General features: G+C 47.6%; 1 protein-coding gene across 2 annotated transcripts; it reads right to left on the bottom strand.

Moving 5' to 3' along the window:
- Positions 1-379: 379 nt before the first annotated feature.
- On the bottom strand, positions 380-8,503 carry LOC102695566 (caspase-14-like). 2 transcript variants are annotated; one of them, XM_015355888.2, is made up of 6 exons: positions 7,885-8,503; positions 6,318-6,497; positions 5,761-5,986; positions 3,331-3,453; positions 2,922-3,031; positions 380-2,829 (listed from the first exon to the last, which is right to left on the bottom strand). In XM_015355888.2, the coding sequence occupies exons 1-6, from the start codon at positions 8,362-8,364 to the stop codon at positions 2,653-2,655; spliced, it is 1,296 nt and encodes a 431-aa protein (XP_015211374.2). In that variant the 5' UTR covers positions 8,365-8,503; the 3' UTR covers positions 380-2,652. The 2 variants fall into 2 exon arrangements, with proteins under 2 accessions (XP_015211374.2, XP_015211485.2); XM_015355999.2 differs by having other exon boundaries at positions 6,318-6,411.
- Positions 8,504-17,839: the final 9,336 nt, after the last annotated feature.

The following is a 17,839-nucleotide window of genomic DNA, read 5'->3' as shown; positions in this document are numbered from 1 at the left end:
AATAGTTTTGAAAACCCTCCAGGAAATAAAGGTTAAGTAGCAGCTGTGCTTTAATGATGTGACCTTCTCCACCTCAGGGTCGTGCACTATAGTAACACTTGTAACAGCGTCACGGTGCACAGTACTGTCGCTTAGAGCTAAATTCAGACCATTGCAGTAGCTGAACTTTCTGTTTCGGTTTGTGTCGCATAATCGTTCGTGTTAGTAACACAACAGCGGGAGGAGTGCAGGGGTGTTGTGAGTTTCTCTTCCCTCACGGTGGCACCCCCTTTTGAGTTTCCAGAAATGTTGTGAGGATCACCACATCCCAGTGGCCAACTTTTACACTTGGCTCCAACCCGACAAGAACCGCGACACTGTGAAATATCCATGATTTGTAAACAGTTTTAATGCACATGATTTTTTGACGTTCTTTTTCATTACCTCAATATATATAGACGAAGCCCAGGAGTGCCCGTATGCATGTAGTAGCTTCACGAGACCGCTGGTGTCGTTTCGCTGACTTCAAAGACAGAATGTCAGGTTACAGCTGTGACCGTTGTATCCTCAAACCTGATTCTGCCTTCGCTTTTCCTTGTCTGTGGACCCCTGTGCTGGTGTGTGACCGGGGTTTGTGATGTTTCCGGAGTGCTGTTGTGTGATGGAAGTATTTTGTACTTTTCAAAAATACCAAAAAGGACTGGAGCTCTTTAGAGTTACTGAGAGCAAAAGAGTATCTGCGCCTTATAAACTCCGTAGATCTTGATTTTATATTGGGTGGCACCGTGGCACACTGGTTAGCATTGCTGTCTCACGGCGCTGGGGCCCCGGACTCAGTTGCTGTGGTGCTGTCTGTGTGGAGTCTGCATGTTCCCCCCATGTTCACATGGGTTTCCTCCCAGGTGCTCTGCTTTCCTCCCCCGGTCCAAAGACATGCTGGTAGGTTAATTGTCTTCTGGAAAAGTTGGTCCTGGTGTGAGTGCGTCTCTGTCTGCCCTGTGTTGGACTGGCATCCCACCCAGGGTGTACCTTGTGCCCATTGCTTTCTGGGATAGGCTTGGTCTCTCCCGCCACCCTGTACTGGACAGACCGGTTAGAAGATGGATCAACGGATGAAATGTCCCTGTGAGCACATTCTACTCCGTCATCACGAAATGGGGCATGCACAGTACTACCGAGACCGCTAGCTCAGGTCGTCTTTCCAAACTGAGCAGCCAGGCAAACAGGGTACTGGTGACAGATGCAGCTGTGAGTCTAACAATAACAACGCTGGAAGAGCTACATGATCAAATGCAGATTTAAAATGGAGTTACTGTACATACTAAGTGGTGTACTAGTTAGTACAGTGTTAAATCGCTTAGTCTACAGACTATGACCCAAGAATCAAAGAAATGTCACAGAATCTTTTTTTGGAAGCGGTTTCATAGCACCTAAAAGCTCCAAGAAGCCACAGGAAGGATTAGCAGCACTCGAGCAGCGTGTGTGTCGTCAAGATTAATTGTGTCAAGACGAAAGTCACTTTTTATAAAAGAACTTGTTTTTTACAGGTTTTTTCTCGGCTCTGCTGCAGTGACACCGCAGCTAGTGGGAGCTGGCAGAGACCCAACTGCGTTCCTGGAGATTTCCAGCGGTGAACGACGAGGCGGAGGGGCGCCGGAGACGGCGGAGGAAGAGGAACCGAGGCGGACAGGACTCAAGCTGTGGGGAACAGCGGCCGGAGACCCCGCCGGAGTTCTGGGTCCGGACTGGCTTCGGCGCTCCTGGGAGAGGAAGGCTCCCAGGTCAGGGCTTTCCGGATCTGTCTTTCTGGCTGCGGGCTGAGCCTCTTCACGGGACGGTCCTGGACTCGCACTGCTGTCAGAGCGCCGTTCCCGCGGCTGTGCGGGGCGTGCCGAGACCCCCGGGACGGATGCGATCACTCATGTGATCCTGCCTCCGTGTCCCGGGGAAGCGGTGACAGCAGGAACGTAACTCCATCTCTCCATGTTGTCGCAACCCAGTAATAGAGACTGTCCTGCCCTTGGGGTGCATTCCCTCTGTCAGCGTCCCGAGAGGAGGCAAGGGTTCTGCTCTTTCAGAGTATCCCTCCTCAAGGGAAGCTCTTTACTGGGGTTCCCGAGGGATGACAACGAGCCCCCCCCCCTCCTGCTGCCCCTCTCCCCTCTCTCCCAGTGCAGCTGGATCTCACCTACATGCTCAATAAAAGCTCCTTCAGTGCATCCAGCTCTTTGGATACGGTTCTTCCTCATGAACTCGGAATCGAACATGTTTTTCAACAGGCACCAGCTGTTCCTGAGGGATTCAAGTCTTTAAAGCATAGCCAGAAATTTCCCTTTGGGGTCAATAAAGTCTTATCTGTCTATCATAAAAGCTGACTTTATGGATTCGTCACTACGCACGAAGAATAAAGAAAGGCACTTCCATGGTATTACTGAACAGAAGGTCAGGGGGAGGTCAAATTCGAACCCCGAGCACCTCGGCTTCCCCGTGCAGGAGAAGCTCCGTGACAACGCTTCTGGCGCCCCCCTCTGCCCCTGCAGCGCTACTGCAGCTCTCTCCCCATACCTCATGAGTGGAGGGGGGCGGGGGGGCGCTGATCTCCGGCCAGCGCTGTCACTTCCTCTGCCAGTCCCCAGCGATGAATTATATCTCATGAGCTTGAGATGGTAGAACTCAGACTTGGCTGTGGTTTGAAGTCCGTGCATGTGTTGCTCTTTGGCGTTTCAAGTAAAGCAGTTTTTTGAGGGTCGACTCCATTGCTATCGTCACCTTTGCTATTTCATATTCTTTCCCTTTACTGCCTCTGTCTTTCAAGACCTGGAAGTCTTGCTGGACCATCCGTTCATTCACCTGTGGGATCAGCAGAGAAACTCAGACCATTAGACCGCCAGCAGAACATCGCTGGATACTGGACGAGGGGCTTAGGGCCGACGGATTCATACCTTCACAAACAAGTCATAAAGATGATCTCTGTCGGCATGTTTCCGAAATACTTCTTCCAGAAAGGTGAACAGATGTGATCCGTGTTCTCTGCTTCTTAAGGCAACATAACCTGTCAAAGCAAGTTCTGTCAGTAGGGAAACCGAAACTCATAAACATGGGGAAATATTTACCCTTTTAAAAAAATGTTTTAAGCTGTTACGGGACACCTCATACTGCTATTATATGGAAATGTCCGAGAGGAAAAAGTGAGATGTTCAGAACTAAGTCTGAAGTTAACTGTATCTCATCTGTTAGTGTTATTCCAATGCAATAATAATTCTATTTAATGGTTTTGTTACTACTGTTGCGATGAAACTATTTGCCCATCATGGCTGTTCTCATGCTTGCACCTGTTGTAAAGTGACCTACCTGGCTGGGTGGCGAACACAGTGAACATATCATTGATGGCTGCTGGTGTGAATGAATCGGGCAGTTCCACTGCTCCTCCAGAATGTGGTTCGTCCTTAAGTTGGACTCCCAAATCTGTCACATCTAAAATAATTGAAAAAATAAATATTTATTCCTATGAAGTTAATGTCACGATCGTTACTCCTCCTCTTAAGGGCGCTCCAGCCCTTCCTCGTTCTGTCCCATTCCCCACACCTGTTCTTATTCCAGCCCCTCTTTAGTTCCACCTTTAAAGCCAGACGCAGGCGATTGCTCGGGGCTTCTCATTGAATCCCGTTTCGTGAGACCCCGGGGTCCTGTTGCGTCTGGCTCCGTCATGGTTTTAGTTTCCTGTTCCTGATTCCCTGTCCCGCCGGTCCCGACCCGGTTCTGGTTTTTAGTTACTTCGGATGGATACCCTGGTCTTGGACTTTGCCTCCCGTTTTGGATTTCCCTTTTGGATTTATGCTTGGATTGTTTGCCCCGGACTCACTTCCCCTGGACACCTGCTCACCTCTGACACGCTCCCCTGTCTCCTGACCGACTCCTGCATGATATTTTTCCCTATTGTTTCTTCACCTTTCGGATCGCGTCGTCCGCATAGGGCCCGGAAAGAACTGTTTCCTGACAGTTAAATCAGTCGACCAAAGCTTGGCCAGTGTGTTCCCTGGATTCAGAATGTGAGGGAGAGGGGTTGGGACACTGCTTATCCACCTGGGGCATGCACCTTTCTGCTGGTGCTCCCCCTCTGGACACCCAGGAGTCTTCTTCATTCCTTCCGCGCAGTGCAGAAGCAACCTATTTTCCCCTTTAGTCTCCTCTTCCACTCTGCCACCCTCTTCTCTCAGCGTGAGACAGGTCTTTCAGGTCTGCTTCTGCCTAATTCAATGCAGAGAAGACGGGCCACCATCTGTCTCTGGTGACAGGTGGTTCTCTTGTGACATCTTTCTCTCCTCAGGGAATCTTTGGGCTGCAAGTAGCATCTCCTTTTTGTCCAGTTAGAGTTGCCCTGCTCCTCATAGAGCCTTTGACACAGGATTTGTCCTTTGGCTTATTTTTATTTAATCGGTGAAGCTGCTCCTGTAGCTGCTTGACCGACTCCCTTCCTCCGGAGCAGTACCCCGTGTGTGGTCTACAGTTCCACCGGGGTTTGACTCAGCTGAGACTCTAACTGCTTGAGCTCCATCCCTCTTGGTATCTTAACACCCATTCTATCCAGCATCTGGCTCAGATGAGGTCAGACTCAAGCCAACTCCACACATTTTCTGGGCTTGTAGCCTGGCTATCCTTAACTGACTCCTAATCTTTGACAAGCCCTTCACCTGCATTTCTGTTTCAGGTTCAGCTGACTTATTGGCTCCACAAACCAGCACCACACTCCTGCTAAGCATACTTTGAAGATGTGATGGCATCGCTGCTGAAATGCTGCTCAAAGAGACTTCATCAATCAAGAAAAGAACCACATCCTCTGATTGAGGAACTGTATTTTTCCTTAAAGAAATCTACCTGGGACGTTCATTTGTGATGTGAGTGAGCTGAAGGTTTCCCATGCTGACCACGCTATCTTGTATACACACAGTATATTTATCATCTTCAGATTTGTTCTCACTGATGCGAAATGATTTTCACCAACTCCGGTAAAATCTATCTTTACTTCAAATCACTCACAAACCATTCAGAAATTCTCCCTCTGTTGTCATGTCATTTTGTATTGTACCAGCAGTGTTAATTAATAAAATGGGAACACAAACTACAATGCTAAATATTCGAAATCTTGTCATTTAAACTGTAGCAAAAAAAGTATGTTATTTTTTATAGCTGAAAAAGAAAGAGTAACAAAAAGGATAAGGTTATCATTTAATTTCAATACCTCAAAAATGCATCTTACAGTAAATTATTATGCTGATGTGATATTTGTCAAGATAACAATTCTGGTCCCCTGACAAACACAATTTGCCAAAGACTTGTATATTTTACTTTTCCACACACATTCTGCAAGTACTTGATTCACATTCTAATTGAACTCAATGCAGACATTTTGTATTGTGAAAAGCAGCTGTCTTTCAGCTGAAGAGGATGTTGTGGTTTGATGACTGTCAAGAATGTACAGTATGAGGTAGGCACTACACACTGAAAATGTTGATTGAGTATATGATTTAGGTGTACACTAACCGTCAATAACTCTTCTTATTTTATCAGCTCATTCAGTCCCATGCTGTATGACATGTTATGTTTTACAGAACGAATCTTACTAGCAGACATTTCTAGACTCTGGACTTCTCATATCTTCACCCAAGCCATCACTTTTCAAATCACAGTCTGCTGAAGTAGAGAAATGTGCCATTGGAACAGAACTCTTATCCAAAAAAAAAAACACTGGTTTGTTTAAAATGATTATTCTTGAAGACATACCTCCTCTGCAGGCTTGAACGATGAAGACTTTAGGTTTCTTCCGAAGCTTAGGGCACTTGTCATTGTCAAAGAGCTTGATTATGCCATTCAGATTCACTTGCTCTTCATCGCTGCCCACAATGTTGCCAAGATCCCCATGACTGGCCGTGACAACAAAGCAGCAGCTGATGTCTTCCAGGGAGCTGCTGATCCTGTCTCTGAACCGCTGGACAGCCTCCTCGATTTCCTTCAGCAGAAACAAACTCACAGCTATAGGGATTATCCAAACCCGATTTTATACAAAGATGCAAAGTCCGCTGATAAGCACACCGCGCACTGCCACAAATATTTTCGCAGTTCAGGTTTTCACTTTCAGATTTGCAGGCTTGTGAGAATGAGAAACTGTTGAGCTCATGACATTAAATAATGGCGTATATGGAAGTTCCTAACTGACGTTCAGGAGGGATGATGACAGCCAAGCCTCTTGTGCTCCAGCTGTTAAAAATCCTCATCACTGCTGATGACATCTCTCCACTGGTGTGTATATATATAACTGATGCTCCCGGTGATGGACTTACCTTGGCTGTAGGGTTGATCTCAATGGTGTAATCAAACCCATACGACTGGAACAGGCTCCTCATTATTCGAATGTCATTCAAGGCTCCTTCCCTCCTGTTAAGGACGCACAGCATGAGAGCCAGGCGTTTTCCACTCATTTCGTATTTGTGCGGGTCAGAGGAGACCAGCGGGTGCCCCCCCTGCAACACAGGTACGGCACCATTAGAAACCAGTGCAGGTTTCACAGGGACGCACGAGTGCACAATTCTTCACTGAATCGTGTCTTGTCCACATGGCCTAGCTGTCACCCCTACAGCCAGGCAGGCTGAAGTAAAAGTAAAGACATGCTGCACACCAATCCAGAAGCCGTTATTTCTTAGATCCCATCTCTGAAGCACATTCTGTAAAGGATTTCCTTCAGCAAAGACTTAGATCAACAGAAAAAGGGTCTCACACTTCTCTGAACTTCTCTTTTAAGCTGTCGCCTGAACAACTGTTGTCTAGCAACTGGTCAGGTGACTGAGGGTGACAGGGCCTTCTGGGAAATGTGCTTGTGGTCCGAGACTGCAGTTCCCTCACAGTTACTGAAATACTTTGTTGGATCTGCAGGTTATTTGGAAAGAGATAACAATGGAACTCTTCAAAACTCCAAGTAGATTATACATAAGCCTTAAATACTGAGCTCTAAATAGCTTTGAAATGCTTCGATGTAATCTGAAATGGCGTATAATGGAATTTCTAACAAACATTTGGGAGGGATGACAACAGCCAGGTTCAATCAGACTCAGCTGGCAGTAGTGTGCAATCACCCCTGAACTTTCCTGATGGGTCCTCACCAGAAACACTAAAAATACCGGGCGAGATCCCCTTCTCTTGTATACAACATCAGTTGTGGAAACTCCCTGCTGCTGGCAGCATGTTCTGAGGGCTTTGTGCCTTCTGCTTGGGGGATTGGAGGGATCCTGAGAACAAAACAGCTCGTTTCTCTGCATAACACTGACTTTTCTCTGCCGCCTGCCACAAGTGTTAGTCAAGAGTGTGAAACCATCAGAACAAAAAATATAAGAATACATGACTAACAAAACCAAAGTAAAATTTTCTTAGGTCCAAATACGTTTGCATTTTCCTGACAAAATATTGTTCACCCAGTAAATGTATTAATAGAGCTTTTTAGATAAATGAAAGCTCTGTCGTAGTGTGTAGTGATCACTTGAACACATCGGATAAAAAAGTGGCTAGAGATATTTACAGGAAAACGTTTCAAGTAGAAGAATGCCCGTGAACCTCTGCTCGCTTAGCTGCTTCTGCAGGGGCTATGACTTCGGATCGTGTTTGAAGAGTGTGGAGATGTACTGGTTTCATAAATAAGACAAGCATCTCGTGTCGAAGTGGAAAAAAAACCCGAGGAAGGACATTTGTGCTACACCGTTCCTATTGGTACAGCGTGTTGTTTTTAGTTTATTGACCTACACTAATGCGACACCGGCTCCCACACCTATTCGAGTTAGGCAGACCTCCTTTCGTCTAAAACCTTTATTCCGTCTGAAGTCGAAAAGATTTACCAGGACACGTGAATAAAGTACTTACTTGCGATGAATTATAAGACTGACCAATGGCCATCTTGGATAGTTGTTTTGCACATATTGCTGAAGACTTATCTACCAGAGCTCGTGATTTTATGTAGGTGTACTTTGACTTTAAAATCGGTATGATAGGAGTCTCGTAATGTTTCAAGCGGTCGCAGCAGATTTCCAGTAGCTTACACCGTTCCATGCACAGTTCCGCCAGTTCAGTCTCCAGGTCCGCAGACTCTCCTTCAGGCGTCTCTGGATTCAGTCTTGTCCGAAGGGAAGTGTATTCTTCTTTCAGGACGGAAGATTCATTTAGCAGACACTTGGTCCACTGTACATCATCGCCATTCCGTCTCCTTCTTTGCAGGTTTTCTAGTGTTTGACTCAGGAAAATCTCATCGTCGTCCATTATTTTCCATCTGACGTCTGTCCTTTCACTGTTCAGTAAAATTTCCCACTTTGATCTGATTTCTTGTTTGTCCTGCGCCGAACCCATTGAATCCAATTCCGCAGCAAGTGCAAGAGACGGGAAACAGTTCAGTATTCAAATCGGCTTTCAGGCGCCGGAAGAAAAGCACTTCGCCTGGCAAAGCCGGCGGGTGGCGGAAGAACCGGCGCATCTAGCAGCCTCGTCAGTGCTCAGAAAAGGCGTGTCATTTCTAGGAACCGAAATGCGAGTATGGTGCTTCCCCCCGTCATTAAAAGCTCACACGTTTGAGGTTGTTTTTGCATTTCTTTTAAATCTGTTTCAATCTCCTTATTTGCTATTTCAACCCTGATCGCTTTATCCTTGGTCATTTTTTTTATTATAGCATTTTCACCTGTACTGTTAATTTCACCTGTCTTCTGTTTCCTTTTTGAACGCTTTGGGTCCATTAATATGGAAGGACCTCTGTAAATGAATGAAGCAAATGAATTAAAGAGTGCCACAAATCTGATCTTAAACACACTCTGCTGATAGAGATCAGTAGTTCGGGTGGGGAGCTGCGTCAGCAGGCGTAGGCTGCAAAGGAACAAGTAACAGGTTTATTCCCTGCTGAAAAGAGAAGAGAGAAAACACAACGTTTCGGCCGTGGAGCCTTCTTCATGAAGTGGCATGTCCAGAAGAGCGCTATATAACTGTTAGCAATTATTATTATGATTATTAGTCAAGCTGGACCGCAGTTCTGTCACAGCCTACACGAACCAGCAGTGCAGACTCCTCTCCATCGCCTGGTGTACGAGCAGATGGGTCAGAGATGAGAGGAGGAGGAGGCTGTTCGGCCCATCTGGCCTGTTTGGTAGTTAGTAGCTAATTAATCCGATCTTCTTCCCCAGCTGTTTCTTGAAAGATGTCAGGGTATCAGCTTCAACAGCATAGCGGGGCAGCCCGTTCCACACTCCCACCACCCTTTGCGTAAAGATGCCCGCTTCTCTGTTGCAGAGGCAGTTCCAAGCTCTTCCAGTCTCCTGCCTGTGGCAGGTTCTGTCGGCTCAGGACATGTCCGGGAGGCAGTACTTTCTGAGGACTGCAGAGTGCTTTTGAAATGGCTGTGCCAAAGGAATTGAAGCAGGTGGTGCAGCAATCTCCTTGATAAGTAATCAAGAAAGGTTACATTTGAGAAAAGACCATTCAGCCCATCTCCCTTTTGTGAAAGAAACCAGCATATCAGCTTCAACGAGTAGCTTGTTCCACACCCCCACAACCCTCTGTGTAAAGAAGTGCATGTTTCACTGCTTATCCTGAAGAAAACGTCTAGGTTGACTTTGTCCATGCCTATACTGTGTTCACTTGGTTTGAAAGAGCCATCCAGGTTAATTACTGTCTCTTACAGTTGCACAGTTGAGAAAATAATAAATGTCAAGGCTCTGTGCGATAAAACAAACCAAATAACCAGATTTACACATAGTAGAAAATTAAACAAGATTAAAGGCTGCAGTATGACATTGTTCAGAGTTCCCCATTCCCCAGCACTGGAGTAACAGAACAGAGAGTGCTCTCTTCCAGTGTTCAGAATCTTGTATTGGGAACTGAAGGAAAGACAGAGTCTGAAGAGAGTGTGTAAGCATATAGGAGGATAATAAGGCACTGATGTGTTCAGCAGCCAAACTGCTCAGCTCCTTAAATATGAGCAGCACTGTCTTGATTTTATATACTTTAATCCACAGGGAGCCAGTGCAAATAAGCGAAAATGGGTGATTTATGCTAATCTATTTTAATTGTGGTTAAAATCTGAGCCACAATGTCCTGTAAGTATGCTGTAATTTGTCAAGACTGTGTTTGGCTTAGAGATTGCACAGACTGAGGGGTACACCCAGTGTTACAAAGATGAAAAAAGAGAAATTTTCACAATGCTGTGAACGTCAGCCTCAGTACAGTACTTGGTTTATAAATGACCTCTAGACTCCTCGCGTCAGTACTTGGGATTGATTCCTGTACCAGCAAAAGCCAAAACAAGGCCGACAAATTTGCAGAGTTGATAAGGAGAGCCAAGCCACACAACATCGATCTTGGCAGAGTAATAAAGTAAAATATTTTGTTGCATCCATTTTTATCATCGTGCAAGCAGTGTAAATTGGTTGTTAAAATGAATTGATGTCCAATCATTTTTAAAGTGCTCCCTGTGCCTGTGCTTCCAGGACCAGACTCTGGGATGTTGCCAGGAATATTTCAGGGAATGGCTGGGTAGATGTCTCAGGGCAGTTAACTAATATCTTCACTATCTGCGTCCCCCAGACGAAGGGCAATTTCAGTTCAATGCAATGATGGCATTTGTCCAGCAGAGGACGCTATTGAACAAGGAAGGTTTTTTTTCTCTTCTCATTCATTGCCAAACTGTACTCGGAACGCGTTGCAGAATATAGAGGAATATAGAGAAGGGAGTTGCTCCCAATGAAAGAGGGATCTCCTGACACAGGGTCCTGGCGTCTCTATCAGGCTGCAGCAGGATAAGAACATCGCCTGTCTTTCTGGATCACAAGCCACATGCCATCCTAGCATAAGCACGGGCAAATAAATGAAGGATCTGATGAGTTTGTAATTGCTCGTTAATCTTCTTTATGTAGTGTGGTTGCATCCCTTGAGACTGCTTTCATATTACAGATGCAGAACTCCTTTTGGTCTGGGTAGCCCCCTGAGGACTTCCACCTGTCAGTGCATGAAGTTCCTGCCAGCAACCTTGAATTTCAGCCTGGTGTTACCCTGATGAAGTCTGGGTCACAAGATCAGGACGAGATTGAGACCACCTGACATGACTTGAACAAGACCGTTCAGTTCATTGTTATATATTTTTATTCAGGGCCCCACACACGCTGGGAAAGAGCCAGGACATGTCAGACTGCGGACTGGCGGTGAGGTAGACCTACAGTGCGAAGCACAGCCAGGCTCTGGGGTGTTTTGTGAGTACGTCACCAAATCACGGAGGCTGCCTGGTACCCCTGTTCTGCAGTGGCAGCAAGGTTTCTGAATAAGTGGGTCCAGGGACGACAGCGATGTATAATAGGATCTATATGTTAAATGACAGAGGAATTATTTAACAGCTTCACACCCACACAGACACCTACACACACCCACGCTGCAGCTCTGCTGCACAAGACTGGGTACCTCAGCAGAAGAGACAGACTGATAACACTACTCCTGCGCACCCATGAACCGTGCACACTCACACACACACATGAAGCGTGCACACTCACACACACACACACATGAAGCGTGCACACTCACACACACACAGCATGCACACTCACACACACACATGAAGCGTGCACACTCACACACACACACAAAGCGTGCACACTCCCACACACACACACGAAGCGTGCACTCTCACACACACACACACACACATGAAGCGTGCACACTCTCACACACACACGCACGCGCGCGAAGTGTGCACTCTCACAGACACACTCACATGCTCACACGCGGGCGTGCTCGGAGGGCTGCAGCCGGAGCCACCCTTCTCCGGCTTTGACACAGGCAGTAATTTCACCGCTGTTACGGCTGCTAATTGCTTTCTATTAATTACAGTTCTAAAAGGTCGCTGCTGGCTGAGAACGAAGGGGGATTTTGCAAGGAGCTAGGAGAGGATAAAAACGATAAAATAAAAGGCCCTTTCCTCTTTAGTTTTGTGAGCCGAAGAGGAGACGGCTGCTTGTCAGAGCCTTCTAAGGAACAGGGAGATTCTCAGCTCCGTGAACCCCTGTCAGAATCTCGAGAGGAGAACCTGCGAGCATCAGGGGTGCAGGAGAGCACAGGGAAATCAAGAAAACAGTCTGCTGAAGTGAAGACAGCGCTAGATTACCCTGCGCATCGCCGCAGTAGTGTGTCCATGGCACTGCAGTGTTGTTAAACCACAGACAATCACTGTGTTCAGGATGTGTGTCCCTGCCACCGTGTGCATCCACACTGACTGCAGACTCAATCAGAACTGGGAAAAAATACTTACACCAGCAAGTGTTTTCACAGCTGTGTCACCCAATATCTTTAACTCCTCTCTCGGCTCTACCCACTGTCCCACACTGCCTCCCTCTCTCTCAGCTCTATCCACTGTCCCACACTGCCTCCCTCTCTCTCTCTCAGCTCTACCCACTGTCCCACACTGCCTCCCTCTCTCTCAGCTCTACCCACTGTCTCACACTGCCTCCCTCCCTCTCTCTCTCAGCTCTACCCACTGTCCCACACTGCCTCCCTCTCTCTCTCAGCTCTACCCACTGTCCCACACTGCCTCCCTCTCTCTCTCAGCTCTACCCTCTGTCCCACACTGCCTCCCTCTCTCTCTCAGCTCTACCCACTGTCTCACACTGCCTCCCTCTCTCTCTCAGCTCTACCCACTGTCCCACACTGCCTCCCTCTCTCTCTCAGCTCTAACTACAGGCTCAGACCACCTCTCTCTCTGTGTTCTTACTTCCTCCAATCCCTCGTTTCTTGCCAGTAGCCCACAGCCCTCCCTCCCCCTCTCGCTGTAGCTAGAGAGGAGTGTAGGCACTGTGCACATTTGTTTAAATCGTCCTTGCTAGTGAGTCATGCTTGCCCATATTTACCCATGTAAATTTCTGACCTCTACCGCAGTGCTGATGGCTGAATACTACAGGGCTGGGGAACGGTAGATCTTCTGTATGTTCCTACACAAAGACATACCAGAGGAATATTGTGCACTGACATCCTTTCCATATCCTGTTCCAGCCGCCTAATGGGATTGCCTGGTGTTCTTCATCGTATGAAACTAAACCTGCGTGACTGTGTCAGTCAGCCCCTGCGTGCTGTAAAACTATACCTCATGTAACTCAAGTTGGTCTCTCTCTCACACACACGGCAGTGGACAAAGGCAGCAGAAGAAGGGACAGAGACACCGCAAAGAAATTTAAAGGGGCCAGCACTCTGAGAAACCACCCAATACCTTCTGACACAGTGTTCCTTTTCTTCAATGGCGCTCAATAGAAACGCACAGTAAACCACTCTCACACTGCCCAGAGGAGAAGCCTGGAGAACAAAACTTCTCAGCGCAGCCCAGCTGTGCCTGTGGCAGTGTGGTCAGCTTCTCTAAGTGGTCATCAGTGGTGCAGGTCAGCCCCTCAGTCCCTTCAGCACTGTTCTTTTGTGTGCAGGGTTTATTAAGCAGCAGGTCAGTCACCTTGCATCACTGAGCTTCAGGCCCTGTCTGTCAAGCTACCCCTGACAAGCTACAGTCTGCCTGACTGTAATATATCCCAGTCCCCCTGTTTGACAGACTCCAGAAAGCAGGTGGAGGCTCCAGAGGAGCAGCACACTTAGCAAGACTGATGCTACAGGGGGCTAAAAACATTCCTTCCTTGCCATTCATTGGATGTGTCTGTCAATGAAAGAAAGAGTGCCCCCTGCTGGTCTGGCTGAGCAATGGCATTTTATCGTAAGTTAAGAGAACTGGCACGGCTGAGCTTTAGTGCTGGTGTGGTCAGTTAGAATGACCACACATTACCATCTCTTCACTAGTTTGCTGTCCTGCCGAGGAGTGGGTGTCTTCTTGTGATCTGTGTGCTGCACGGCAGGGCTTTGCATGACTGGTATCTCTAAGCACACACGTGCAAACTACAGTAGGGGATTCCTGTGGTCCGGGGTGTGTGTGGTGTGAAGTAACTGCATCCTCTGTGTGGGGTAACCACAGCCCTGACTGTAAGCATGGTGTGGGGTAAGGCTGTGTGTTGTGTGTGCGTAGTGTGGGGTGTAGGGTGTGTGTAGTGTGTGTGTAGTGTCTGTGCAGTGTGTGTGTAGTGTGTGTGCAGTATGGGGTGCAGTGTGTGTAGTGTCTGTGCAGTGTGTGTGTAGAGTGTGTGTAGTGTGGGGTGCAGTGTCTGTGCAGTGTGTGTGTAGTGTGTGCAGTATGGGGTGCAGAATGTGTGTAGTGTGGGGTGCAGTGTGTGTAGAGTGTGTGTAGTGTCTGTGCAGTGTGTGTGCAGTGTGTGTGTAGTGTCTGTGCAGTGTGTGTGCAGTGTGTGTAGTGTCTGTGCAGTGTGTAGAGTGTGTGTAGTGTGTGTGCAGTGTGTGTGCAGTGTGTGTAGTGTGTGTGCAGTGTGTGTGTAGAGTGTGTGTAGTGTCTGTGCAGTGTGTGTAGTGTGTGTGCAGTGTGTGTGTAGTGTCTGTGCAGTGTGTGTGCAGTGTGTGTGTAGTGTCTGTGCAGTGTGTGTGCAGTGTGTGTAGTGTCTGTGCAGTGTGTGTAGAGTGTGTGTAGTGTGTGTGCAGTGTGTGTGCAGTGTGTGTAGTGTGTGTGCAGTGTGTGTGTAGTGTCTGTGCAGTGTGTGTGCAGTGTGTGTGTAGTGTCTGTGCAGTGTGTGTGCAGTGTGTGTAGTGTCTGTGCAGTGTGTGTGCAGTGTGTGTGCAGTGTGTGTAGTGTGTGTGCAGTGTGTGTGCAGTGTGTGTAGTGTCTGTGCAGTGTGTGTGCAGTGTGTGTGCAGTGTGTGTAGTGTCTGTGCAGTGTGTGTGTAGTGTCTGTGCAGTGTGTGTAGTGTCTGTGCAGTGTGTGTGCAGTGTGTGTGTAGTGTGTGTGTAGTGTCTGTGCAGTGTGTGTAGTGTCTGTGCAGTGTGTGTGCAGTGTGCGGTAGCTGCAGCCCCATACTGTATTTCCACTGTGTGTGTGAACACGTAGAGCAGCAGAGAGGAAAAGGGCAAACAGGACAGAGCACTCCTGCCACATCTCCCCGCTTGTGGAAATGAATTAAAAGTAAAAATATAATAAAAAATGTGTAGGAGTTTACAGAGGCTGAGCGCTACTGAAAGCAGATAGTTTGTGATACAGAAGCATTTTTCCAACAATTATCTTTGCGTTCTTTACCAGAGATGGCACCACGTGTTGCTACCCTGGAGATCTCCAGGGGCAACTGAGGGGTCTTTCTCCATGGCAACAGTGCGAAAGTTGCCCTCTCTACTAGCAAAAAACAGAGGTGTTTTCAACTCAGAATGTAGTTATTGTGTTTTATGTATTTTATTTCTTCCCCGTTTCTTCACTGACAGGAGAGAGACGAGAAGCGAAGGCACCCGTTCTCTGACGCTGCGGGTCACATGTGACGAAACCAAACCCCGTGTCTCTGAAGACAGCGATCCGAGTCCCGCGCACAGCAGGGCGATGAATCCCAGGTCTTGCCATGGGCTGAGGGCTTCTGGGTACTAACTGACTTGCTTACATTCACAAACACAGACGCGAGGAATCCCGTCGCATTGACCTGCCCGTATTTTGCAGTCCGGATCTGACACCTGCTCAGGATCTGCTTCCTGCACTGTGATCCTGGGTGTCTTATAAGGAAGTGAGGGAATGCCAAGTGCTTTTCAGCACAGGACTGCCTCATCTGGTATACAGTAATTGGTTGTTGTTTAGTGTAATCTAAAACCCAAGAGAAGAAGAAGCCAGGTTATTGCCTTCAAGAGCATGGCTTCATAGCTTGTTCCATACTCCCACAACCCTTTATGTAAAAAGTACTGTACCTACAGAGCTCAGTTTTAAATGCACTTTTATATGGTTTCTACTTGTGTCCTCTGGTTCATGACAAAGTTAACACATGGATCACCATTCCACTGGACCACCTAGCTTCAGTCTAATCAAAACCCCTCCCAACAGCTGTGTGTACAGCAGCCCTGTACTCATCAGAGAGTTCTGGTTTCCTGTACACAATGGAAAGCCACCATTGAGGACTGGGTTTGGGATCAGGGATTGGCTGTGTGAAAGATGATTTAATCTAGCCCCAGCCTGCTTATGATGTAGACTGCGTTTCACAGTTTCAGCGAGAGGTGTCTCAACACATTCTGCACCAGCGGTTTTGAAAGTCATGTGATGGGTGACGTGGGAGGTGAGTCATGTGACGAGGGCTGAGTCAGCACTGTCACATGGCATTAGGGCTCACTCTCCAGCCCAGGGCTGGCTCTCGCAGGGCTGTCTGTCTCACCTTCGGGAGAACCTGCAAAGAGTCTAATTGATCAGACTAATTGATCCAACGATGAGCTCAAGTGGACATTTGTTAGAGCTGTGATTTTTTTTGTTGGAGTAATAATCTGGTCTTGGTGTCTGGGGAATGCAAGGAGGCTTCCCCAGGAGTTGTGTTTGACCCTTAACCTCCATCAAGGGGACTGGCGTGACCCTAGTCCTGCTGTCTCCGGCCCCTGGTCCTGAGCGGCAGGCCTTTCTGATTTTCAATTAGCTTGATCTTTGATTTACCCATCAGAAAGGCAAGGCCTGGGGAGCTCAGGGTCAAAGGTCAGGCATGCTGTGCCATGAACAGGTGTTTTTTGCAGCCTGTGGCCATGAACTGCAGGACCTCTGTTCTACATAATACTGGAACTGCAACCCTGCTTACGAGAGACAAAAACACACACAATTCCTCGGAGGGGATCGACTCTCTCCTGTCAAGTGTCAATCCTGACGTTGTCCTAGAAGTGCCTTTTCAATGAGCGTGGAGCTCAGCAGTGTCTCTCTCTGTCTTTTCCCCTCTCTCTCCCTCTCCCTCTCCCTCCTCTCCCGGAGGCTGCTGTGAGCGGAGAGCGCCTTTGTAACTTCTGAATGTGAACCTGCGGGTGAATTGATGGAGCTAGCGCTTTTGCTAAACGTTCGCACTGATTTTCTTTCTTCCACTTCAGCTGTGTGACCCGCGCAGAGAAGGAATGTACCGTGCCGATGGAAGAAAGGTCTTCTGAGAGTCGCGGGTCCCGGCTCTCTCCCGGCGTGTCTCTCAGCTCTCTCCCGGCGTGTCTCTCAACAATTTCCTCAGGAGGAAATTGTTTCTGAAGCAAGGCGGTGCCGCTGACTGGTGCGCGGTGTGGGAAGGGAGTGAGACTGTCACATCTTCCTCTCATTAAATAGGAGTGCCATATTATTCAGCACAGGAGAATAATATTTTGACATTTCTGGATGGCAAATTTGGAAAGCAGTGGTCCTTGGTGGAATGAAAAGGAATTGTCTTTAAAGGCTGCTTTAAATTGCTTTTCCGGGAGCGATTTTGTAAGGATTCTTTAATAAAGAGGCAATTTAAAAGTCAAAGCCCTTCTCCCCCACCTCCACCACACACTTTATTACTCTCCCTTTCTGCGGTTTACACTCATTCTGTTATCTCTGCAGGGAGGGTTTCTCAGGCGGGTCTGGAACACAGAGAACTGGGATCTCGGATCCTCATCCAGCCACTGAACCTCACCTTGCTTGCTTTTCGCAGTGGGAGGGCAGGAGGAAATTTGCTTCCTTCGCAAGTGAGTCCTGCAACCCAGTCTGGGAACAAGCAGCCTATGCTCAGTGCCGGAGAAATGGTGACACAACACCAGTCACAAAAGGGAGCGGAATTAATACAGCAGGATCTGCTCTATGCAGTGAGCTGCCGTGATGTTCATGCTGAGGAGTGATATCTTTTTTATGGCTAAAAACGGGGCGGGTGGATTTATGTACATGTACTGTACATTTTGCTTATGGCTAGATTACAAAACATGTTTAAAATAAATACCGTAAGAAGACAAAATCCACACTGAAGCGATAAACGGACAT

Source organism: Lepisosteus oculatus, chromosome 2 (assembly GCF_040954835.1).
Source record: "Lepisosteus oculatus isolate fLepOcu1 chromosome 2, fLepOcu1.hap2, whole genome shotgun sequence".
Lineage (NCBI taxonomy): Eukaryota > Metazoa > Chordata > Actinopteri > Semionotiformes > Lepisosteidae > Lepisosteus > Lepisosteus oculatus.
The sequence above is the reverse complement of the archived record's forward strand: the minus strand, read 5'-3'. Positions and strand labels throughout refer to the sequence as shown.

Excerpts from the sequence above, each read along its gene's own strand:
- LOC102695566 (XM_015355888.2), bottom strand. The coding sequence starts at position 8,364 with ATGGGTTCGGCGCAGGACAAACAAGAAATCAGATCAAAGTGGGAAATT. Across the intron at positions 6,498-7,884 it reads AGTCTTATAATTCATCGCAA|GGGGGGCACCCGCTGGTCTC; the intron begins GTAAGTACTTTA and ends CCTGTGTTGCAG. Across the intron at positions 3,454-5,760 it reads CGTTCAAGCCTGCAGAGGAG|ATGTGACAGATTTGGGAGTC; the intron begins GTATGTCTTCAA and ends CAATTATTTTAG.